At 41.5% G+C, this 25,977-nt stretch overlaps 1 protein-coding gene across 13 annotated transcripts in view; it reads left to right on the top strand.

Moving 5' to 3' along the window:
• RALGAPA2 (Ral GTPase activating protein catalytic subunit alpha 2) overlaps positions 1–25,977 on the top strand; it is a 285,244-nt gene that overhangs the window by 106,473 nt on the left and 152,794 nt on the right. For 7 of the 13 annotated variants that reach the window (XM_067013797.1, XM_067013798.1, XM_067013799.1 and 4 more), the window contains 7 exons: positions 2,822–3,022; positions 4,451–4,548; positions 9,281–9,371; positions 10,720–10,896; positions 20,094–20,287; positions 21,108–21,206; positions 21,438–21,593. In XM_067013797.1, the coding sequence (XP_066869898.1) occupies positions 2,822–3,022; positions 4,451–4,548; positions 9,281–9,371; positions 10,720–10,896; positions 20,094–20,287; positions 21,108–21,206; positions 21,438–21,593 (1,016 nt within the window). The remainder of the gene's footprint in view (positions 1–2,821; positions 3,023–4,450; positions 4,549–9,280; positions 9,372–10,719; positions 10,897–20,093; positions 20,288–21,107; positions 21,207–21,437; positions 21,594–25,977) is intronic. The other 6 variants (XM_067013805.1, XM_067013802.1, XM_059038836.2 and 3 more) reach the window with 2 other exon arrangements.

Below are 25,977 nucleotides of genomic sequence, written 5' to 3'. Positions count from 1 at the left end.
CTAGACTGTCCTTTTTATATTTTGCATATCAGATAATCCTCTACCTTGATATTTGCATATCAGTGTTAAATGGTTTTAATCTGTTATGAAAGAGCATTTGCTACAGCTGACCCTGTAGAAGGGGTGCAGCCTTCACAAAAATAAAAAGCCAGCAGAGGGAGCTCGAGAACTGTTTAAAAAAGGAAAAAGAAAAAGGTATTAAGAAAATGTTTCTGATATTCATTTGTTCATCTATACAAAACAAATCTTGAGTATATACTTAATACAGAGTATGAGAAAAGGCCAAAAAGTGTACATATACAAATCAGGAAATTGGGTTTAACTTGTGGGATAAGGAGAATTTACATCCTTTTTTCACACCCTGTCACCATAACAGCCAAGTACAGGGACAGCTCAGGGCACCGTCCCCACACAGCCTGACGGATCCCCGGACCCATGGTTCTCCCCTTCCCTCCCACTCTTCTCGGCGGTTCCCGTCCCACCTCTTCCCATGGTTTCTTCAGACTTGGGCTTCCTCCATCTGAGAAGGCCCTACCAACAGGTTTACTAAAACAGAGCATTAAAGCCACGTCAGGCCAGCCTGTTGGGAAGTCAGACCAGCCGGTCATGGCAGGCTCTTCGTCCGTCTGTTGTCTGAGGACCAGTGGGGACGCTCGAGTTTGGAAACCGTGGTCCTGTGGCTCTGTTGCATCCCACCAGATGGCGTCGTTCTTTATCTTGAAAATGATGCTGCCACTGTTGGCCCCGCTCTTATTTGTTTCTGCTCAGAGGCCAGAAACCAACATCTACTGGTTCTTGGCATCACGTTTAAGGGAATAAAACCCACTCTTCCCACTGTCCATAAAGACCAGCGGGTGCCAATTACCTTTTAGAGACGTAGGAAGCTCTTGGGCTTCCCCTGCTGACCTGCTGACATGGGGCTTACAAGCAGGTTCATTAACAGGTAGAAACCCTTCCCAGAAAGTGTCAGTGTCTTGCATAACTAGACAGTGGGAAGGATGGTCCGTGGGGTCACCTGGCTTCTGTTGCCTGCTGCTGAGGAGCCTGGGAGTAGAGCTGAGGGGGCTGGTTTCTGCTCCGGGATGCTGGGCGGAGCATCCCAGAGCACTTAGGATTGTCCGGTGTTTCTCGTGGCTGTTCAGGAGCAGGGAAGAGCAGAGACAGCCTGGAAAGACGAGGCTGTCACAGGTCTGTCTGCTCCTGCCTCCTTCCCTTACTCTGCTTGTCCCCTAAGCCCAGCTTCCCATCAGTATCTGAATGGAGAATGTGGCCCAGGACTTTGCATTATAAGCGAGGGATCACACACATTTCATGGTTTTGAGGTCTGGTAACTTGTATCAGTGTATTTAAAACTGGAGTTTTTATGTGGATAGTAAAAATAAAAGCAGCAGTCCTTCGGTGAAATCCTCTGTGTTATATTTAGAACCTTTCTACATACACCTTCTTGGTTGGGGCCAACCAGCCCTTTGGATTGTGGCTCTGGTGAAAGGGTTACACAGAATGGGGGGCACCTTGGTGGTGAGTTGCATTTCAGGTGAGGAATCAGGTGACACTTCCAGGTAAGAGGGTACAGGCTGAATTTTGATGAGTCCCTTTTTAGAAGGACTGAAACTTCAGCTAATGAAAATTTGGGGAAAATATGGGTGTAGAGTTCCGTGACCGCACAAGGGAGTGTGGAGCCTGGGGGGCAGGCAGCTGTGGGGGTCACACGCAGGACCACGTGGCAGGTCCTACAGGAGGGGCGCCTGGACAGCCCGGGGAAGGTCAGCCTGACAGGGGAGCAGCAGGGGCTGTGTGGGCGGGGCCTGCTCAAGACTCAAGTGAAGGAGAGCTTCCGGTGGGGGATCAAGCCTGTGGGGTGACCTCTAGGGGCCCTGGAGCACGAGCCTGACGGACAGTGATGGGGGCCTCAGACCTCCGCAGGAGGAGTGGTGCGGTCGCATCTCTCTTGTAGCGGGATGTCTCTGAGGCCACAAGTTAGGAGTCTGATGGTGATGCCAGAGCAGAGGGATGCTAGAACCCCGGAGCTGCAGAGGTGGTGGGGTGACTCTTCAGCACCTTGGGTGGTCTTTGGAGATTAAAATGAACCGTGAAGTTTAGAAACGAGCTCGGAGGGACTTCCCTTCTTTCGGGGAATATGGTTCATAGATATCCTAGCTGGGATCACCCAGTGGTCAGTGCTCAGCGGTGTTTTTCTATTTTATGACATATATTTATTGATTCTCTAAAAACACCAGTGGGCCGTTTTTGTACTTTAGTGATTACTTCAACCTTGCATTTGGTGAAATGTCATTAAATAATTACAGGATTTTATTTTGGACAGTTGTACATTTATCTGTTAAAGAGAATGATCAAGTTGAAATTACCATTTCTTTTTATCTTCCTTTAGGTCTTGTGTGTGTGTGTGTGTGTGCGCGCACACGCGCGCGCGTGCACGTGCGCGTGATGTCCCTCTTTCACATGTGAGCGACCTTCCCCTGCACCTCCCGGATCCCTCTCCCTTGACATGCCTGTCCCTGAAACTCCAGTGACTTTCACAGTTCTCAGCCATTCTGCTCGCTCTCCCTTCTTTTTTTCTTCACTTTGATTGAAAGAAAATGCTTTGTAGAACTTAAAAGGCAAATGTAACTTGGAGTGGAATATTACTGTTAACAAGTGTAGAAAACTTTATGATGTGAACGACAATGACCTTACTGCACAATTTTTGTGGGAAAAAATAGTATCTAAAACTATGATTTTTAGAATCAGTTGTTTTAAGTAGTGAAATTATTTTTAAAAATCTTGAAATACATCCCTGCATGTTCTGTGTCAATGCCCACAGAAGTGGAAGAATGCCCGCAGCCGGAAAATGCAGCTGCAGCCGAATCCGGCCCCGTGGCAGCAGCCGAGCAGCAGCCAATGGTTCGGAGCAGCAGCAGCCCTGACGTCACGGAGCCACTGTGCTCAGAGGCCCCTCCGGGTACCAGCAGCTTCCCTTCCTCACATGGGACCATAGATTCTGGCCGGGAAGAGGCTGCATGTTGTATGGCTTTCTACATTTATCCTAATTCTACTTTATTTATTTCAAGGGAATTTATAAGTTGATTTGCAAGGATGTGATTTCTGGCAATGAAATATTTTAACTACTTATTTTAATCTATTTATCCAAATTATGTGTGTGTGTGTGTGTGTGTGTGTCTGTGTGTCTGTGTGTGGTGTGTGTACTTTTTTCAAATGTGGCATGTTTGAGGACCAGAAAAAAGTCCAGAGTGGCTGGAGTGGGTGGGAGGTAGAGATTGTTCACCACAGGTGAGGGAAGGCAGCAAGTTAGGGCAGAGGCAGGGAGGAGAGGCGTGAAGGGTGAGGAAAGGGCTGTGAGGAGAAACGTTGACAGTGAGAATGGAAGGCTGACCAGACTTGTGAAGAAGTTTATTAGCAGTGTGCAGAGTCTGCTGAGGTTGAAGATGATAACTTGTAATAGCATTAACCCACACAGTTTCTCCAACAGCTTTTAGCAGCAACTGGTGTGGAGGGCAAAGAGGCAGATGGTTAGACCTGTAAACAGTGACGAATGTATTTTACAGTGAAAGCACATGTTTAAACGTATCTGGCAACAGTGAACACACTTATTTAGTTTCATGGGTTAGAGAAGAAATCAACCCAGCCATCGCCTAGTCCTTAAGGTCACGGTCATGCCAGCCTCATCAAATGCGTAGGAAGTATCCCCTCTTAGAAATCCTCTTGAAATAAGAAAGTACAATAAAAATAATTTGATAAATGTATTATCTGAAAGATTTTCTCTTCTCCAAAAGTTTTTGTGTAAGATCATTATGACTTTTTTTTTTTTTCCCTTAAATACTTGGTAGAATCCATCGGTTGCTTGGAGTTTTCTTCTAGGAAGATTTTAATGTACTATTCAAATTCTTAAATCACTATAAGACTAGTCATATTTTCTTTTTCCTGTTTTCTTTTGGATAAGTTGTGTTTTTTTCCTAGGAATTTGTTCAATTCATGTTTTTTTTTTCAAATTTATTGGCCCCAGACTACTCATAGAATGTGATCTTTTAAATTACCTTTTGCAGGCTTGGTGGTGATATTCCCTTTTTTATTACTGACACTGGTTATTTCTCTCGCCAGCAACGCTGAGCCACCTCACCGCTTCCTTTCCCTGTCAGCTTGCCTGGCTGACTCAGGCAGCTCTTGTCTGAGACCCCTTCCCCGAGGCTCCGGGACAGGCCTTGTTGCCTGCCCCCTGGGTCACGTAACCCAAGACAGTGAAGCTGTCTGTGCGTCAGAGACCAGGTCTATGGAGCAGACGTGATCCATAGGCTACCGGTGTGCTGGGCCCAGATCTCTCTTTTTTGTACATCTTAGGATACTTAAATTTAATAATTACCTACGTATAAAAACCTTTTCCAATTTTCATCTGAAATATTCCTGCTGTTGATTCTCCCCTCTCCCAAATTTCTAGGTCAAAAGGTAGAAAATGCACAGAATGTGAGTTCTTCAGAGCCCAGGCCTGTTCAGGAGAACAAAGGACATGAGAAGAAAGAACATGAAGGAATAACAGTAAGATCTTTTCAAAATATATCCATTTGTCATTAAAAATAAACATACACATTATTGGCACAATACATAAATTTATTAGTGGTGTGATGCTATCTTTTAAAAATTTTTTCCATTTGGATGTGTTTTAGGGCGAAATGACCTTGAGGCCTTTTAAAGTCTTGCCTACTTTCTGTGTAAAATTACAGTCAAATTACAAAAATAGGGAAAAATAAACATGAAAACAGAATTTACCATCTGGTCTGTATGTGCCCTTTCTGTTTTTAAGGAGCATCCTTACCTGTCAAACAAACGTTCAGATTCCCTATTCCTGATATCACTTTAGGTTGTAGCCTCCACCTGACACGAGTTCCTAGATAAGTGAGATGCTGCAAAGATCTGTTACAGTTTCTTTTTTTTTTTAGTCTAAAATAGCATTTATTATTTTTTTAAACACAAATTTAGAGTATAAAGAAGAAAATTAAAAAGTAGCCCTAACTCATTCATGCAGATAATTCCTATTTATTCATTTTTTAAAATTAGTATATATGAATAGAAAACTCAGACATCACTGAAAGGTACAAAATAAACAAAGTCTCTCCCTACTCTGCCCTTCCTGGAGGACATATACCAGCTTGCACATTCCATATGTATATGTATATTATATGTGTATATTTCAATAATCAGATAAACACCCAGAGGCTCACCACCAGCTTAGGAACTAGAATATCTGCAGTGTTGTTGCTGTGGCCCGAGGGCTTCATCCTGGTCCCTCAGAGAGCAGCTTTCTGTTGGCTTTGTGTTTATCGTGTCCTTGCTTTGCTCTGTAGTTTTGCTCAAAATGTATGTATCTCCAAACAATATGTCCTTTAGTTTTCCTTATTTTTAAACTTTATAAAAGTGGTATTATTGCTTTATTCACTCATTATTATGTATTTCTAAGTCCACATTGCAGGACATAGCCCTAGTTCATTGCTTTCTTTGCTGTATGATACTCCACTGTGAATAGACCACAGTCTACTTTCCCACTCTCTTGTTGACAGACATTTAGATTGCTTCACTTTTTTTTTAAATTAAAAATGAAGCTATGTACATTCTTCATGAAGAATGTGAGTGGAATTGATGAGTCACAGAGCAGCATCATGTTGTTCTTTACAAAAGAATGTGTCTTTTTCCAGAGTGATTGTACCAGTTATGTACCAGCGGTGTGTAGAGTTACCACTCATCCACATTCTTGGCAACCCTTATTATTGTCAGATTTTAAATCTTTTGAGTCAAGTGGATGAAAATGGGATCTCATTTTATTTTGCATTTCTCAAATTACTAATAAAATTTAAAATCTTTCCTTATGTTGATTGGCCATATGTCTTTCGTCTGTTGAATGCCTACTGATGTCTTTTCCATTTTCCTATTGATTTCTTAGTCTTTTTCTCTTTTATTTGTACTAATTCTTCATATAATCTGAATATGGATCCTATGTTGGTTATGTATCTGGCGAATATCTTATTCCAGTGTCTGGCATATATTTTCACTTTCTCTATGTTGTCTTTTGATGAACAGAAGTTCTTAATTTTGATATTCTTGGTTATCATTTTTGTGGTTATGTTTTATGAAAATTTTAAAATATCAACTGCACAGGGATAAAAATATTTACCTTGTATTTATAAGTGTTTCAGTTTTGCTTTATACATTTAAGTCTTTCAGCTACCTAGAGTTGATATTTATGGAGTGAGGTGGGAATCCAATTTCATTTTTCTTTCCCCATGTGGATAACCACTTCTGGGTCGCATATATTGAATTCATTTTTCCTTTATTAATCTGAATGCTACCTTTCTCTCATATATACTGCTTCCCAGATGTGTAAGGCTTTATTTTGGTGCTTCTTGAATTATTGGTTTCTTTGTCTCTCTGTCTGAATTACCATAGTCCCCCCACTTCCTTCTTCCTTCCTCCCACCCCTTCTAATGGAAGCTATTTTTCTACTATCTTTTGTCTTTCATTGTTGCTGTTGAGAGGTCTTCTGTTCATCCTATTTGTTGTTCCTTGTTCTTCATCCTTGTCCTTCAGTTTCACTACAGTATATTTAGGTGCATTTTCTTTTGGTCTATATGTTTGTCCTGTTTTGGATATGGTATATGTGCCATGTGTCTTTGAATTCTTGTTCTTCCATTGCTTCTGGAAAATTCTTGGTAACCATTTCTCCAAATATTGCCTCTTTTTTGTTCTCTCTGCTCTTCCTTCTGGAATTCTGGGTAGAAATATATTTAGACCTTCTCATTCTGTCTTCCATGTCTCTCAAGGCCCCTTTCATATTTTCCATTCTCCTTGGCTATGTGGGTGCATTCTGGGTAGTTCATTAGATCTTTCACTCAGTTCAGTAATTCTCTCCTTACTCATAAATAGTCTGCTGTTTAATACTTTCATTGAGTATTTTGGTTCAACAATTATACCTTTTGCTTCTGCAAGTTCAGGTTAATTGTTTTCAAGTATATCTTGCAGTCTCTCATAATCTCTTGTTGCTTGCTCATTTTTGTGATTTCCATCTTTTATTCCTTTAAAATAATCACAGATTGCAATTCTAAATTCTTTATCATTATCTGAAATCAATCAGATATTTGTTGTTTCTGAGACTCTTGTGCATGGTGGTTTATTTATTTCCTTTGCTGTTTGGTGATCTTTGATTGTGAGTTCCTACCTGGCTCATCTGAATCTACAGAAAACCTGGATATCTGAAGTGATGAAGTTTCACCAGGGCAACATTTGCATTTGTTTCTTCCAGGTAACAGGGAGTGCTACTTTAATCCTGGACTCTTGGTCCTTTTGCCACAGGGAGTGGTAGCATTAGATTTACCCCTAACGTAGCCCCATTTCACTCCCCTGGTTTCAGTTTGCTTTGGGGGGTAGGGAGAGGGTATGGGTCACTTGGAGGTTTATTTTACTTCCTGTGAGCCCCCAATTTTTATGTAGGTTCTAGTTCTGTAGTTGGAGGATATTTCATCTCTCAGAGAATCAGAAGCAGAAGAGCCCACATTCTGCTTTTCAAATAAGGAAGTATCCTGGGTATATTTCCATTGTCATATTAGACATATATCATCCTTCCTTAAGGCTGAGTAATATTTTTTTCATATACTGTTAATCTTCTAAATATTTATGACCTACTTCTGTGTTTTAGCTTAATAATTATTCTGTCCTTTAATTATACATCTTAGTCCCCCCTTTTCATGTGTTTGCTTGTTTAATATTCATTCCTTTAGTTGGCTCATTGAATCCCATGTTTTTTGTATACTCTGAACTGGAGGGCCTTAAATATATATCTTCATGTTTGGCTGTATCCTCCATCTCACCAGTCGTGGATTTTTGTTGCACACTTATATAGCACATTCTCTTTAGATACTCAGCCCAGAGATGAAAATTAAAATATCAGAAACTTTCTCAAGTTCCTCTATCCATTGTCTGTCCATCTGTCCATCCTCGCTCCTTTCCTTCTTCCCTTCCTTCCTCCCTTCCTTTCTCCCTCCCTCCCTCCCTCTCTCTCTCCCTTCTTTCCTTCTTTCCTTCATCACCATCATTCTCATGGTCCCCTAGATTCATATGCTTTTGTGATTAAACTTCCACTCCCATGTACAACTCTTATATAAGCTCTTGACTGTCATTCTGCAGCATTTTAAAATTTATCTTTTCTTCTCCTTTTCTACCATCAAAAGCCTTATCTGCTCACTCCTGAATCATTGTAACAGTTCCATAGCAACTTCTTAACTCTGTCCTGCAGATAGCTACTTGACTTACCTTTCTGGTTATGTTTTTAATCACAATAAGCTATTGTCTGGAACAGACGGTTGCTCATTTTGTCAATACTGGGTTGAAATTCCTAAGCCTGATGTTGGCGGCCCACTGGCGGCGGCTGCCTCTTGTAGAAGGTGGTCGCATTTTCTTCCTACCATTTTCACCTGACTGCCCTGCATGGCCTGCTATAATCGGCTTCTTTTCCTGCACATAGAACTTGCTGATTCCTCAGTGCTTCCTGCCCTGAGTCCCCTCCTGCCTTCTCTCTACCACCTCATGTCTGTTGCTTCTTGAACAGCTACTGTCACTGTGAGCCGATCAAGGTAATGCTTTATTCCGCAAACCTTTTAGAGAGAGTTGACTCGCATATTTTGCTACTCTATATTGTAACCATTTTGTGTAATTTGTATATGTTTTGTCTTTCCAAGCCAGTTATGTAAATTTTAGAGGATGTGAATTGCCTCACAGTGTTCTAGTCCCCTGTTTTTAAACCACGGTCCAGTGCTGAGCGGTGCTCAGGAAAGCCTGCTGCACACGTAACAAGGGAAGCACTGAATGACCTTTGGGAGTCTGGGCGGAGTTTCTGCCTTCCCTGCCAACACCCTGGCCATCCGCGGGGACTTAGGCTTCCTGGAGGATTGTATCCGTTTTCCATGTGTGCCGGAGCAGAGGTACAAGTAGAATTTCAAAATAAACGATTTCCATATAACTTGGCACCCCTCCTCAGTGGACCATTTTAATTGGATGTCAACTGACAAAGTAGAAGCCTTTAATTTCAGATCTTGTGTGATTTATAATTCAGTTATAGTAATTTGTGAACCCGTATCCTTCCAATGCAAAACGTCATTCAGTTTTTTGTTGCCCGTTATTATTGTTTGTTTCTTTTTCTTTAGAAATGTGGACTAGAAACTTACCGGTCTTATAAAAATGAAAACTTCCCTGTACCAAATGCAATCTTTCTTTCTGTCTGAAGATCTTAGTACGAAGAAGCAGCAGCCCTGCTGAATTGGATATGAAAGATGATTTGCAGCAGACGCAAGGAAGATACAGGGGGAGACAGAAGAGTAAGTGCCAGCAAATGTGGTCTGTGTTATCCAGCTTCGGCGAGGCTGCATTTTGTTCCCTTTTGACTTTCTAACTCGAATGATATCTTATCATCTGAAGACACGTGGTTGTGAAATGGGACATCTTTATTCCTGGGATCCCAGGATTGATGGGTGGTTAGTGTGCACATACAGTTGAATAGATCCAGTCAGTTACCTGTACCTTAGAGGCCTGTCTTTCTAGCCCTGGGCCTTTCTCCAAGTGAGAAGTACAACCAAGGTTGATGTCTGGGTGAGCAGACAGACCCAGAAGGAAAAATGGCCTTCCCTAGAAAGTTTCCCCAGGTTAGGAGCAAAAGCTTCAGAAGTACCTTGAAGTCAATGGCATAAGTATTTAAGAAGTAAAATCTGACTGGGATGCTGAGACGTACCATCACATACTGTGAAATGCAGTCCCTGATACTCCGCTTCCCTGAGGTCTACTGCCAGGCCTCCTCCTTCTTGGCGGATCCTGGTGGAGGGCGGAGCAGGGCCTCTTAGGCTCCACCTTCTAGAGTCCTGGGGCAGTCAGAGTTAGGGACCTAGCAGGTTGGTGACTGGGACAGCTGTCAGTTCTCTGCAGGTGAAGAGCAGACAGCAGATTAGAAGCAGCAGAGCTGGGGGACCGTCAGCGGCAGATTGAAATGCAGTCGGCAGAGCTGCAGGCAGAGAGGGTGGACATCCGGAGTCCTTGTGGAGCAGACAGGGGATTTGGGGGGCAGGCTGGCTGGATCTGTTCTGCGTCAGACTGAATAGCCCTGTGAGGCTTCACAGCCTTTGAAAGCATCCTTGTATCATGACACATTAGAACTTGTTAGTGTTTAAAGGGGAGAGTCTCTATTGAAGAAAACCTTTTGTGTGGGACACCTCATCCCCCGGTGATCCTGGGTTATTCACCCCAGGTTCAAGTCTAGACATCGGGCATGAGGTAGACGGCATCCTCGGGCTCTTCAACCTGCCAGAATAAACTCGCTTCTGTGGTGGAATCAATTCCCCTCCTCCTCCTCCACCCACCCCCGTTTTGTAGTTGAATAAGTCAAGGTAGAAAGCGTAAGAACTCGAGGTGATTTCCGTACCTGGGGGAACTCAGTTAAGACCCCTGAATAGGGTGCTGCTTGGGCTGTAGGTGGCACGGCCCATAAGGACTGCTCGTGCCCCACTCCTGGAACCTCTGTTTCATTGACCAGGAGCCCCACGTGGGCACCTTTTGAGCCCCTGTCCTGAGAACGATTCCTGCTGGGACAGCTACTTAGTTACCTGTGTGCTGGGATTGTGGACGTGCTGGTTCCCTGCTCTTGGCTGTCTCAGACTGTGTCTCCCATTGTGCCAGGTGACAGTGTCAGCAGTGACCCTGCTCTGGGCTGCAACACCGAGGCAGAGCTGTCCCTGAACCCGTGGCAGATCTGCGAGGAAGACCCGGAACTGATCACGCCTACGGATGCTGTGACTGACTCCGATGCCCGTCACTGGTTACAACTCAGTCCCACGGATGCTTCCAACCTCACAGGTAACCAACTGCGTTTTCGAAAAGAGGCGCTTGTGCTAACACTGGTTGGGAGATCCCAGGGTTTGCCAGTTGCAAGAACTCTAGGGGTCCCTCAGCACAATGATGATGGGGGCTCCCTCCTCCCACATGGGTGCGCTGGCCCCAACCCCCTGTTCATAATCAGTCGTGAATTCGCAGAGTCCTGTGTGGAGAGGGTGCTGAAACAGTGGCCGAAAAGGGAGGAGGCCTGCCATGCCGACACCCACTGTCCACCATGGGAGTAGGTCTCTGATATTCATGCCAAGGCTTTGCCATCCGTGACGAAATGTGCTTTACTCTGGAAACAGAGAAGAGTGATTTCTCCAACTGACATGTGTCCTAAATCCAGAATAAGTTAAAGAATTTGGATAGCTTATTGATTACTATTTTCTTTAACTTTACTGTAGAATGTTTGAAATATACAAGATAAGTTGTGAGGCATGTTTAAGTTATGGGCTGTAGTAATCAAATGAATACCAATAAACCTGCACCCTGTGTAAGAAGTAGAACAGCTGCCGCACCATTGAGGCCCCAGCAGGCCCTTCTCAAGTCCTTCCCCTCCCGTCATCCTGTGACCCTGTCCCCAATTCTTAAAATCATGCCCTTAACTTCTTTATAATTTTACCACAATATCTGTCTCCTCAAACACTACATCATTTAATTCTGGTTTTAAGCTTTTGGTAAATGTTGTCATATTCTGTATTTTTTGCAACTTTTTTCCCTTGAGTATCTGTATTTCTAAGATTCATGAATAGATTACAGAGCCGAACTTTCTGGGTCTGCATCCAGGCTCTGCCAAGGAATTGTGGCGTGACCTTGAGCCAGTGAATCTCTCTGTCCTTCAGTTTCTTTTCGGTAGAGTGGGGATAGTAATAGTCCGTATTATGGGTTGTTGCAGGAATCAATGAGTGAGCATCTGAGTCAAGTGCACAGAGCAGTGTGTGTGGAAGCACTCTGCAGTTTTAGCTATTTACACGCACGCACACACGTCCTGTGACCCTGGGAAAGTGAACCTCTAAAGGCTCAGTTCCCTTACCTTGTGACAGGTGAGGACGGGAACACCAAGAGAAGTTGGGTTTTTGTTTTGCTAAGTGTCAGGAGAGACTACTGTTCTGAGGAGCTCAGCGAGGGCGATGCTGACCATGGCCACTTCCCTCCTGGCCCTCTGCATTCCTGCATCCATAGACGTCCTTGATGAGAACAACAGCAAACCACAAAGCACGTGTTGAGTAAAAAGTGGTATTAAAATGCTAAAAATCATTCTAAAATTAGAAGTAAAGACAAAACTTTTAACTTAGTTTGTTTTTTTTTTTTAACCAAGCAAACTGGTTTTCACTAATGAAAATATAAAATTTAACCAGTCTCTGATGTTTTTGGAAATTCCTAACGGAGTAACATAAAAACTTCATAAAATTTAGTTTTGGATGAAACTTAGTGTTGGATAAAATCTTTTATCTATGAGGTAGATAAGACCAAGGACAATGATCTTAATGTGTATTTAATGTGTATCTTAATTAAGACTAGAAAAACGAGCAAAGAAAAACAAACCAGTTAACTGTAAATGAGTAACGCATTGCCTTATATTGCTGTATATGCCATCCTTAAGAGATAGTGGACATTTTTGGTCTAAGTATTCACATCTGCCAATGGTAGAAGCCTTGCAAAATCAATGAGAGAATGATTGGCAAAGCCATGTGCTGACTTTTATAAATTATTGGGTAGTATTGATAATTTGTGCTTCTCAAATGTGTGGTTCTTTTGGAAATGATTTAAAATTCTTCATATATATAGTGATACATAGACATGTATAATGATTTTGAATAATAATACCATAAACTTATAAGGGATTTAACAGTTTACAAGGAACTTTGAGGCATCCTCTTTGATTTTTATGGTAAGCAGGCCAGGTCATACAAATTCTGTTCTAGGGATGGAGAAGCTGAGACCCAGAGAAATCATGTTGTCTTGCTGGGAAGTAAGTGCCAGAGTTGGAACTGGCTTCCAAAGTGTTCTGACTCCAAATGCAGTGCTGTGCCTACTCCTTTCTTCTGTGCTGCTGTTAAAATTACAGCTGCAAACCCCTCTGAACTATTTGAGAATTACTAATACATTTACGGAATAAATGGCTTCTTTGGGTCCAATATACAGATTGTCGAATGGAAATCATCATCGTGGTACTGGTACTATTGAAGGCAATACTGAATTTTCAGTAAGTTGAATTTACTTAAACAAGGACTAGTTTTAATTAGTTTTATTGAAAGGAAAGAAAATTGGGTGATTACGTCTTTTGTCCTCTGGAAAGACTAGTTCTGATCCCATCTCACAGTGTGCATGGGACCGCTCAATTTAATAAACGCGTGTGAGGTAATTTTATATGATGCACTCTCTGTTGTGATTAACTTCTCCAAATACTTAGTTCTTCTTTGAAATTCTAATATCGAGAATCAGTACACTCAGTTCAATAGTTCATCTTGTCATCTGTGAAAAGGACAAACCGTAATATGATAAGGTTTAAGGATTATCGCAGTTCTGAATTTAACTTTCTGTTCTTAAGAGAACAATTTCTGCATAAATGGACAAAATAAAACTCATGTTACCCTGATCTCCAGGACATACAAAGAGAGTGATCCAACAATTTGAGTGTGTCTCTGTTTCTCGTTGAATAATCCTACCAGTTATCAAATGCTTAAAATAATTAACTGCTTCTAAAATCTTAAATTCCTTTATCATTGGCAAGCTAACAGTTCAGTTTTATATTTGCTTTCTTAGTTTAATCATTTCATGTTTTCTGAGAATAACAGCTAAATTTATGGTGCATTGTTTCACAGTGTGTCTGGGATTTGTATGGCAAGACATGGAGACATGGAGATGATTGTCATGAGGGAAGAAGTTTATAGAAATAGGGGCACGGCATGCCATGCAGGGGGGGACATGGGGAGGCACCAGGGTTAGGGGCAGGAAGAGACGGGAAAACGTGGGCAACAGCCTTTACTGTCGTTTGCACGGGAAAGGGAAGGCAAGGCAGGCTATGCAGACTCAGGAGTGGCTACTTGGGATCATTTCAGCAGACCTTAGAGCACAGACAGTGGCCCTGGTTGCCTGGTGCCGGACCCCATGGTGATGAGGGCACAGGGACATCCCCTTGATGGCAAGAGCTGGACAGAGGTGGGAGGCCTGGGTTTGGGATTGTGGAGTTTGCATGTGGAAGACACACTCCCTGGGGAGTTGTTGGCTATCTCTAGGAATTAGCTAACCCTGGGAGGGGCAGTCCCTTCCTGGTCAAGGAGGCCCCAGATGCCAGAGCATCAAGAATACCGAAAATAAGAAATTAGAGTTGACTTATGTGTAAGTTTTGTTCTGTTGAGCTTATGATTTTCTAGGGGTGAGTATTTTTGACTCTATAGGTAAGAATCAGTATTGCTGTTGACCTCATCTCTTATTTAGCAAATAAGCTTATAGTCTAGAAATACTGAATTTGATGCTATAAGAAATAAAAAGATGAATAAGTCATAGTCATGATTGACTTACGAGCTTACCAAAAATAAGACATTTATCCTGATAAGGACAAATAATGCAATAAGTGCTATGTGATTTATTTAAAAGGAGTTTTAATCACAGGGATAGACAAATAGACTAAGGGAATGGAGTATAAAATACATACTGGATCCACACAGGCATGGAGTCCTGATACACGAAAGAGACAGCATTCCAGATCTGACAAGGGAAGAATGGACTGCCCCACAAAGGCCTGCGGGACAATATTTAACCACAGGGCAGAAAATGGGACAGATTCCCTACCTCCCACCTGCCCACAGACAAGTCCCTATGGATAAAATACTTAAATGTGAAAAGGAAAACTTAAGTAAGAACTTTTGGAAGAAAATGTCCTCTAAAAATATGTCTAAGACCTTGGGGTAGGGAAGGCTTTCTTAAATGGGATGGAAAAAAAAAGAAAAGCTAACCGTAAGAAACGTGTCAGTCATTAATTCAACTTCAGCATAAGGAAAACTTTATTTTCATTGTCTGAGAAACTTTAAGAACTCAGGGTTAGCAGAACCCTGAAGGGTAAAGGCCAGCTTTGGTGCTCCTTCCTTTCCAGGTGCCTGTCAAATCGGTGATACGTTTTAAGATAAAGTTCAGTAAGAAGTGGTTTTCAACATTTTGCTTTAGTTGGGGAAGGGTCAGTGGTGTCCTCCCCCACCCGCTGCAAGGTAAGCTTCAGGGGCGGGATTGTCATTGGTCGTTGGTCACTGGTCATATTCACAGCTGATTCTTGGCTCCCGGGACAGTACATAGCAGGAGAGGAATAGTCAGTAAATACTTGCATCAGTGAATGAATAAACTTTAAGCTGCAGGCTGTTGTTTGATTTAGCTAAAAACAGCAATGAAATTTTAACCTTTTTTTGATAATAAAAAATATGTACGGTTGCGTTTCCAAGTCTCTGTTGTTTAGTATATTTATCACAGCCCTGCCTCTAGATGTTGTTATCGAAATCCTTTGACCATTTCTGCTTTTAATTATAACTTCTGCTTTTAATTATCACCGTTACCTGCCACCAAAACCATTCACAGGAATGGTCTGTCAGCATCATCTGCCGTTGCAGACATTTTTGGCATTTGCACCAGGCTTTGATCTATTTTGAAAACATAAAACATTCTAAAGAAAAATAACAATGAAAAGTACCATGGGGTTGCTTGCTCACCTTTGTAATCTTTAACATAAATGTTGCATGTGCCTGGGAAGCAGAAGAGGAAGGAGAAGAGGGTCAGGCTGCAGTGATGGTCAGCAGAGCGCCAACCTGTGTCTTCTCCGCTTTTAATCATCAAAGTCTAGGCCTAATTTTTCTGGTCCCAGAATTCAGGTGTTTCTGTTGAGCCTTTGGGTTTGTGCCTTTGGTTAAGTTTTCAACTCAAAAGGGAAAATCATTTCCAAAGCGCCAGCTATGTTTCATCAACCCTCCACCAAACCTACACGAGACTGCTGCTGTGTGAAGTCGCCCTTGGGTCCTAAGTGCCTATTTAACTGATTACCAAGACTTATCTCATGGCTAAATCCTTTGCATATTTGCAAAGTTCTGAACTTTAGATTGCTCCTGTATTAAAGCCCTGTATGTGTTGGGAGAAAGATGATACAACTTTTATTTGTTTGCAAGACTTCCTACTTTAACAAAAACAAAAAAATGTTCATGTCTCTATAGCATTTAGTAATAATGGAACAAAAAGATGCTAGGCTAGCATACTAGCTTGCTCATGAAAAAGGAAATGAACTCAGTGTTTGGTGTTTTTAAGGTGAACATGAAATTTTCAGAAATCTCTCAAATCCCAATTCTTAATTAAGTGCTGCTTCACTGAGGAACCATCTACATGCAAAATGTCAGCATCTGTTCTGTTACTTACGCCATGAGTGGAATAATTTTGGGTAAAAACATTTCAACTCATTAAAAAAATTTTTTCACAGTAATATTGAGCATGCAATCGTTTCAAATACCTCAAAAAGACTCCCTGTATTTTGATAATGTGATAGGGGATGCTACCTAGAATTTTATCACTGAGGAATACATTTTTCTGAGAGCAAAGCAGTATTGAAACAGATTCTATTTTTGGAGGGGGGGGATCCTTCCATAACTGAGAATGTGTTTGCTGGCAGGTAGCAGGGAGGTGTAGGTGGTAAGACATCTGAACTCTGTTTACTTGGAGCTGTCACTCAAGGGAAGTCCCAGACTGACTAGAAGGCTGGAGGCTAATCTCCATCTCAGATGGCTGCATTTTGGGGGTGATGGTTGGGGATGGAGCAAAGCTCTAAGTCACTGAGTTCCCTTACTTTTTTTACCCCTCAAAGAATTAAAGACTCATGGCATTCTTCTTCTTTTTTTTTTTTTTTTTTTTTTTGTGGTACGCGGGCCTCTCACTGTTGTGACCTCTCCCGTTGCGGAGCACAGGCTCCAGACGCGCAGGCTCAGCGGCCATGGCTCACGGGCCCAGCCGCTCCGCGGCATGTGGGATCTTCCCGGACCGGGGCACAAACCTGCGTCCCCTGCATGGGCAGGCGGATTCTCAACCACTGCGCCACCAGGGAAGCCCGGCATTCTTCTTGAGAAAAATAAATGCTATATTATGCTGCTTGTTCACTTGGGAGCTTAGGTTGGTTTGTAAGGTTCATTTGAAGCTTCAGCAAACCTTGGACTGACAGATGCTTGATACTGCACGCATTTTACAGAGTAAACGTGAGGAGGACGAGCCTGTCTTCTGAGGTTTTGTAAAAGTCAGTCTGAGAGCCCAGAAGGCCTGTAATTAGGCTTTTGCTGTCTATGCAGGAACACTGTGTGGCATTCCGGCTTGGATTATCTGTGTCACCTCAGTTGATTGTATGATACAGATGTGGGAAATAAGATGTGTTTTGCGCTAAGAAGGAACAGTGCTCCTGGATTTGTGAAGATCTTTCCAGGACAACATGTACCATCCTTATCAAATCCTCTGTTTTAGGGTCTTGGCCTCTTTCCATAACGAATATATTGATAATAAGCTGTCAGCAGCTGTCTCGGGCACAGTGCGGGAAGCATACGGAGCCCGCCCTGGATTTGCCCCGGCCCCTCCTCACACCCATTCCTCCTGGTCCTTGCTGGCCCTGCTCATCCCTCTACTTGAGCTCCTCGCATCCGTAGACTCTGCTCCCATTCTGTGGTTAGGCCTGAAAAACCCCAACAATATATGCACCCAAGATGATGCTCAGCGGTGGTTAATGGTTGCCACCGTGTCTGGGTGGGACACAGCGCTTTAAACTCCCTCCAAAGATTCAGAAGAGAAGCAAAGCAGAGGTGACTTAAATGGAAAGCCAAAAGTAAGATGTGAGAGATAAAAATCAAATAAATCAGCAACTACAATAAAAAATAAACAATTTAAACTTGCAGTTCAATTCAGAAGCTCTTGGGTTAGGTTGAAGACATAAAATCCAGCCATATGATGTTTACCAGAGGTACCCCTAATGCATAATGTACAGGGAGATCCTAAGTAAATAAATAAACACATTGATACATAGGAAGAAAGGCAGACCAGGGGTGTAGCTCTGTGTCTGTCAGTCACATAAACTTTAAAGCAGAAGTCATTTATTATTGACAACAATAATTCTGAAGTTATATGAACTTCATAGCCTCCAGATATATATGAAGCAAAATTTGACAGAATTACTAGGAACTACTAATAAAACCATAATCATAGTAGGAAATTTTAATATCAGCTCTCATTAATAGATGAGTTAAGCTGAAAAAATATTAAAATAGAGAAGATTTACACAATACAATTAATCTTGATTGAATGTAGATCTATATGTATAAAATTTTTTGAACTTAATTTTAAAATACCTGAGATTTTTTTTTAAAAGCACATGGAACATTTAGAGAAATTGACCAGTTAAATCATTAAGCAACAAGCCTCAACAAATGTCCATGATTTGAAACTGTATTACAGTCCATGCATATGATGAAATAAATTCAGAAGAACAAAAAGAAAAGAGAAGAAAATGACATTAAGAAACTGAAACTGCATTTCAAATAAATTAAGTCCAAAAAGAAATCAAATTGTGAACTGGAAAATATTTCAAATTCACTACAGCGAAATGTAGCTGAGTACTGATATGGAGGAAAATATGTGGCCTTAGGTGTGTACACTAGAAGTGAAAAACACTAATTTATTCAATGTCTTATTCAAAAAATTAGGAAAAGAATGGCAGCAGAATAATATACAGAAGTTGACAAAAAAGGAACTAATAAAGCTAAGTACGTAACATATACTAGAAAGCAATAGAGAAAACAAAGACCACTCTTTAAAAACATTAATAAAATAGACAAATAGGCAAGATTGATCAAGGAAAAAATATTGGGAGTGAAAAAGGGAACAGAGCTACAAAAACAATATAAAATTAAAAAATAATACAATAGGTTAATTCTAATAGAGTTATTTAAAATTAAGAGGACAATTCCTAGCTTTACTGAAGCTTCAAGTAAAAGAGAAACTCTCTTTTTCAGCCTGTTTCAGACAGGTTGAAACTCTCCAGAGTTAATAATTTTTCACACAAAAACATTTCAAGTATTGGAATGCTGCTGACTCTAAAATTACAAAGGAAACTACAGGAAAGTGAGTACTTTTCCAACACAGAATTCTGTACCCAGCCGAACTATGAATTACAAGTCAGGGACCCAAGACTTTGAGACATGAGGACATGCGCCTTCCTCAAGCAGCAATAGGAAGACGTGGTCCACTAAAAGCAAGAAGCAAGCAGAGAAATAACGTGTGCCGTTTGTGATTCTGGTCTTACAGGCAAGAAATGTAAACGTGTTCACACAAAAGCCTGTATGCAATTGTAGCTTTATTTATAGTCACCCAAACCAGGAAACTATCCAATGTCCTTCATCAGGTCAGTGGATAAACTGTGATACCTGTGGATACACAACCCCATGGATGAATCTCTCAAATAAACACATTATGCGAAGTGAAAGAAACCAGACAGAAAAGCTGCTTACCATAGGATTCCATTTATCGGACATTCTGGAAACCACAGAATGTAGGGACACTGTAGGGACAAAAAACAGCAGTGATTGTCTGGAGCAGAGGTTCGGGGAGGGGACTGACTGGGAAGGGGCACTTGTGGAGTGAAGGGGCTATTTCATATCAATTATGGTGGCAGTGTGTGGTGACAGTTACACCATTGTATACCTTTCCTACAAGTCCTTGAATCCAAGAAGGGTAAAATTTATTATAAGCAAATTAACACCCCCCCCCCATAAACCTGAGTGAATAGTAACAGCCACCACAATTGTCACTCCAGCCATGAGGCCTCCCCGGCCACCTTTTTTCATGGCCCTGTTCTCTGTCTCTACCTATCCTGCTCAAGTTCTCCTCCCCACCCACCTGCTGCTTTATAAAGCCCTTCACAGGGTCTCCAGGAACTGTTTTGTCATCTCTGGGCTGTTGCCCTTTTAGTTGGAAGGAGCAGAATCATCTAACCTTTCCTCATGGAGCCCACTTTTCTGTCCTTCCAAGTTGTCAGCCATTTCACACTTCATCTTATTTTACTCTGAACACGTAAATTTTCAAGCACAGGTAATTTGCATTACAGGGAAAAAAAGCTGTAACAGTGAAATCAAAATTGCATTTACAGGGTTAACACACATCTTTCCCCACAGATAGCAGTGAATGCCTTGCTGATGACTGTAGCATAATCGCTGGGGGGACTCTCACGGGTTGGCACCCAGACTCGGCCGCTGTGTTATGGCGAAGAATCTTGGGAATCCTCGGAGACGTGAATAATATCCAGTCACCCAAGATCCATGCCAGAGTGTTTGGCTATCTCTATGAACTCTGGTACAAGCTCGCGAAGGTAAGCCCTGCCATTACCTTTTATTCTAATACGGGAACATTGCTTTATCACTTGACATAAAAACTGTGTTGCACATAACTTCTGAACAGAAGTTTAGATGCTTAGACAAAGTACGTTTGATGATCCAAGAATAAATAATAATACTTATAGTTTGGTCATTTTATAAATGCCTAAGAGTTATTTCGTTTAATGTGCAAGTAGACTGTTACTATAGGATATTAAAGAATGGGATATTATACACTAGTTTTAGTTACTGTCTTTATAAAGTGATACTGGTTTTATTGTACAGAATTTGAAGAATGTAGAAAAATGCTGAGAAGACAATCTCACCATCCACAGAGAAAACCAATATTAATATATAATCTTATTTCTGTGGATAAACATATTTTTATAAAAGTACTGTCTTAGAGTTCATACAATTTTCATTCTGGTTTTTGTTTTTGTTTACAATATACATTTTCCCCATGTTAGTACTTTTTTTTTTTTTTTTTCCCCAAAAACACAGTTCGTGTTTATACAGTATAACCTGTGAAACCATTCCTTATCATTTGGAGTTCAGGAAGGCCTCTCCAGGCATTAAGATTGAAGGAAAAACAATGCCCTAGTCTTGTATTAGATCTAAAACCACCACACAGTTCAAGAAGACAGTAGACCTCATGATAAAAGAAACACTTGTAAATGTTGTAGCTTTTCACTCAACTTACAGAAATTTAATTGGGAGCAGCTGTTTGACCATGGAGAACGTTTCTGAAGTATCATTGGGATAAACTGTGTTGCCTTCCCTAAAGCCTTCACTAAAAGTCTCCCCTTTGTGAATTAGATACGGGATAACCTAGCAATAAGCCTGGATAACCAGTCTTCTCCGTCTCCTCCCGCCTTGATCCCACCCCTCAGAATGTTTGCATCATGGCTATTTAAGGCAAGTGAATATGTGTTTATTCCTTTATTGTAATTTCCTCTTCCTTCCTCAAATTGAATTTAAAAAATGTAATTGCCCAAGACTGCATGTTTTGAAGACAGGCTGGGTCTCACTCCAGCCAGCGCATCCCACATCTCCATAAACAACTTTATGGAAAACTGAAAAGTAAGTGAAAGGACAAAATGCATCTGCCTCTGGAGTTGATTAAATCTCTAAATGTCTCCTTGGCAGGCGACAACACTGCCCGATGCATATAAGGAAGGCAAACTCCAAGCCTACAAGCTGATCTGCGCCATGATGACCCGACGCCAGGACGTGCTGCCCAACTCGGACTTCCTGGTGCATTTTTACCTCGTCATGCACCTGGGACTAACCAGCGAGGACCAGGTATCTGGGACTCTGCCATCGTGGTGGCCTGTTGTTCAGAAAGTGCATGTCACTCTTTGCAGGTGAAATTGGGGTTTATGAAAGTACCTCCAAAATGTCGAAATCCTCATTAGTTCCGCGTCTTCTACACCCAGCAGCAGTAGCGGCCTTTCAGAAATGTGAGTCTGACTTGTCTCACCGGAGCTGCTTCTCCCCACTGACTCTGCATTTCACCAGCCAAATTTGAATTTTACCCGTTGGCCTGTCCGGTTCTGTATGATTTAACGTCTGCCTGTTATCAGCCTCAAAAATACTTATGTCACCCACTTTTTGTTGGGGTTCTACATTAGCTATTGTATGAAGAAAATGATTTTGGTCATTTAAGAATGTTTGAAAGCTACGTTTTAGGAGTTAGGATGTTTTTGTGAACAGCCTCACCTATCAATTAGGGATCCTGATGTTTCTTGATAAGGAGCTAATGTCTCTCAAAGAAATATGATTGGTAGTTAAGTTGAAACAGAAGGGCCAAAAGAGCCACTAGCAATCAGCCTGCAGCCCTTGGCCGTCCTCCCTCTGGAAGTCCCCTGTGGTGGACAGAGGACCTGGATGGGCAGGAATACCAACTTCTGGCTTGCTATCTGAATATCAAGCAGCAAGTGAAGAGGTTGGTTTGTGAAGCCTGAGGTGATTCTGGACACTATTTGGAGGATGGATTTAGAGATGTGACAGTGGTGGGATAGAGCAGGAGGTTGGGCCTGGAGGTTAATTAGGAAATGATTAAACAAATATAGATTTTGTTTTTAATGGCGAGAACTAAGATGGTAGCATTAGAGATGGGAAGAAGGAAAGGGAAAGGTTTAAGAGGTTTGAAGGCATTTAATTTTATCACTAAGTCTTTATGACTGATAAGAGATTTGAGGAGTGTTTCAGAATTTACCCTTTACATTGTAGATGCTTACCAGTGAACTTGAATCACTCGTGAACTACCAAGTCGCCATCCTTTCTGTCTTTATTTGATGCTTTGAATATATGATGCAGACACACGGACCTTCTGATACATATAAGAGGTCATTCTCTGGATTTGCCAGCGTTATCTTGGGCCCTGTTTAAAACTCTTGTAAAATATTCCCTGATAAACACTTCGAGCTTCAGTCACTGAGCTTTTCTTCTGAAGTAATAGCCATACTGTCCTACTGAGTCGTCTCTGTCATATTCGCTCCAATTCCAGCAGTGTGCAATGGACATCTGTAGAGCAGAGACTGGACTTAGATGCACAGGCTTGTTTATTTCCTAAACAAATGTAGAAATAGAGACACATAAGTAGACCTGTTTGTACTCCTTGCTCAGATATTTTGCAGCCATCCCTGCGGACGGAAGCATGTTTTACAGAATGATGCAACTCAGGGCATGTGGAAGATTAAGGGGTAGAAATAGGGAAGAGAATTAACTCACAGATAATAATGAGATCCCTCAGTGACAGAACCAAGAGAGGAAGGTGTTTAGTTAACAACGCTGTACTTTAAAGCAGTATTTTGCTAAGATTTGCAGGAAAAACATCTACTTGGAAATAATCAACTGTAGAATCTTATTTAATAAAAACAAATTTGAAGTCAGAATTGGGAGATTGGGATTGACATTATACACTAATTGTATAAAATAGATAACTAATAAGAACCTGCTGTATAAAAAATAAATTTAATTTAATTTAAAAAAAAATTTTAGGGCTTCCCTGGTGGCGCAGTGTTTGAAAGTCCGCCTGCTGATGCAGGGGACACGGGTTCGTGCCCCGGTCTGGGAAGATCCCACATGCCGCGGAGCGGCTGGGCCCGTGAGCCATGGCCACTGAGCCTGTGCGTCTGGAGCCTGTGCTCCGCAACCGGAGAGGCCACAACAGTGAGAGGCCCGCGTACAGCTAAAAAAAAAAAAAAAAAATTGAAGTCAGCTGTAAACACTTAGTATTTCTAGAATGAGCTTTCCAGAAACTCACATAAGTAGGTGTGTTTAGAATCCTCTTTCTATTTTAAATTGTGTTGTAGTGAAAATGAAACAATAAAATGAGATGAAATCTGTATAACATTTGAGTACCCAAAACATTATTTCAAAAATGGGATTTTGGGACATCCCTGACAGTCCACTGGTTAAGACTTCACCTTCCAGTGCAGGGGGTGCGGGTTTGATCCCTGGTCGGGGGGCTAAGATCCCACATGCCTCACGACCAAAAAACCAAAACTTAGAAAAAGCAGAAGCAATATTGTAACAAATTAAATAAAGACCTAAACAAATTTTTAATGGGATTTTATAGTGTAGAAAAAGTTTTCAAATTTTATACTTAAAATAATTTTCACATTTAATGGATGCCTTATTTTTGGTTAAGTTTGATCTTTTGTAGTTCATTGTAAAATATGTCAGTCTTAAATGATGGCCCATTGCTAGCAGTAATCCCAACATCCAGACTTCTAAGAGAAAACGGGGTTATCATAAATCTCTATTTTATAATCAGCCTACTGTTTCGACCATTAGAAGCTTGAGTTGTTATGCGTTTCATAGAATTGACTGTTTTGCTTTAACCTTAACAATTATTGGTATATGTTTTAGAAGCCCTGACTGTCTGCCAAACAGAATTACTCTAAGTAAACTTTATTCCTTTGCCAGAAGAAAATTACACAGAAGGCTTTCTAATGAAAGAAACTTTTCTCATTTAAGTAGAAATGTCTCCGGTAATTAGTTTAACTTTTGGTCCACATGTCTAAACAGGTCATGGTGGTTGCTCCAGAACTTACATGACTTCTGGAAACATGTTATATTAATTATAAGAAAAGAAAGCATTTGCTCCAGAGAATAGAGTTAAATTCAATGTTTTAGTTGACACACTGTGCACCTGCAACTCGGACCATCTCAGGGCTGTTTCCGTCTTGTGACAGTTTTCAAAGAGCTACACTTCTACATAGCCTGGCACTAAAAGCCTTCGTTCCTGCAGAGAGGACCTTGTAAAAATGTTCCTTATTTTTTAATAAGTAACAGCAAATCGTTTTTAGATTTTTAATATAGTTTTGTCTTCCAACAAAATCCAAGGTGAATTTCCTCCTTTGGCCTCTGGGTGGCACCCTTGTCTGCAGGACTCTCGGCTGCCTGCTTCATGGACCACACTGAGCCTTAGAACTGCTGGGAGACCCAGCGCTGTGGGAGCTCGGTGCTGTGGCCTGGCCGCTTTACAGCTGCTTTCCTAGATCTGAGAGTAGCAAAATCATGCCAGTAGTGACTAATAAAGTGTTGAATTAGAAGTAAGATCTAAAATATGAAATATCTTTTTTCCAAACATAAGAGTGCTTATAGTAATTGAAGATTTCCTCTCGTTAAAAAAAAAAATTGTAAAACAGGTATGATTGTGTTCTGTGTTACAATCATATAAAATCACAATTTCATCTAATATAATAGCAAATTAATTATTTAAACAAATACAGTTATTTCTGTATTTTAGAAAGTAATAATACATATAGCAAACAGCCAGAATTCAAAATGTAGCATATTCCAAACCAACTGTTCTCAATGTTGCTTGGACCAGTTTTAGCTATTTCAATCACTCAACAATGTCATAGATAAAACAGGGGCCTTACCGAGTAGTATTTCCCACAGTACGTGTACAGTGGAAGTTTACAGTTTATTAGTATGATTGAGAAAATGCTTTGAAATAGCTTTATTTTTCCTTGACTACGAACTTTTAAAAATTTGATTCTGTTACTGATTTAGAAAATATTTAGGATCATAAAGACTTTTGGAAATAACTATAAATTATGAATAAGATTCAGGATGCAGGACTGCCCAGCCTGCCTGTGAAAGGGTCTTCCAGCTGGCTTCATTCTGTCCTGCTGCTTTGTGTCTGGGGGGGACTGGGCAGGGGGGGTACGCGGAGGGTCTTAATTTCCCCAGCACCCCAGTCCCAGACTCTGTGCTGGGAACTCATGATGTTGTCCCATCAATTCTTCTCTGCAGTTCAGTTAGATAAATATCACAACCCGCTGTATAAATAGCTAAGGTTCAAAAGATATTGAGGACGTCTGCCCAGTGCCACACATAAAAAGGGCTGTGAGAATTCACAGACAGCCCGGCTTATTCCACACGGTCTGCCTTGCCCATTGACTCACACCGAACAGATAAGCTCACCCGACTCACATTGTGCAAACAAACAGGCCCTGGTCGTATTCCTTCTCCTCCTTGTTTCCCCCGGGCTTTGGCCTCCGTCCTGCCCCACCTCCGAATCCTCCTTACCAGGCTCTCCTCCCACCCCAGCATGCAAACGCCTTCCCCAGTGGCCCGCCCGGCTCCCCGCCGCCTTCTGCTTCTCTTCCAAAGCTGCTCCCGGTTCTGCTTAGTTTGTCCTAATACTTAAGCAGCTTTTTCACCTCAG

Source organism: Kogia breviceps, chromosome 14 (genome assembly GCF_026419965.1).
Source record: "Kogia breviceps isolate mKogBre1 chromosome 14, mKogBre1 haplotype 1, whole genome shotgun sequence".
In the NCBI taxonomy this organism is placed as follows: Eukaryota; Metazoa; Chordata; class Mammalia; order Artiodactyla; family Physeteridae; genus Kogia; species Kogia breviceps.
This window is presented reverse-complemented; position numbering and strand designations above follow the sequence as displayed.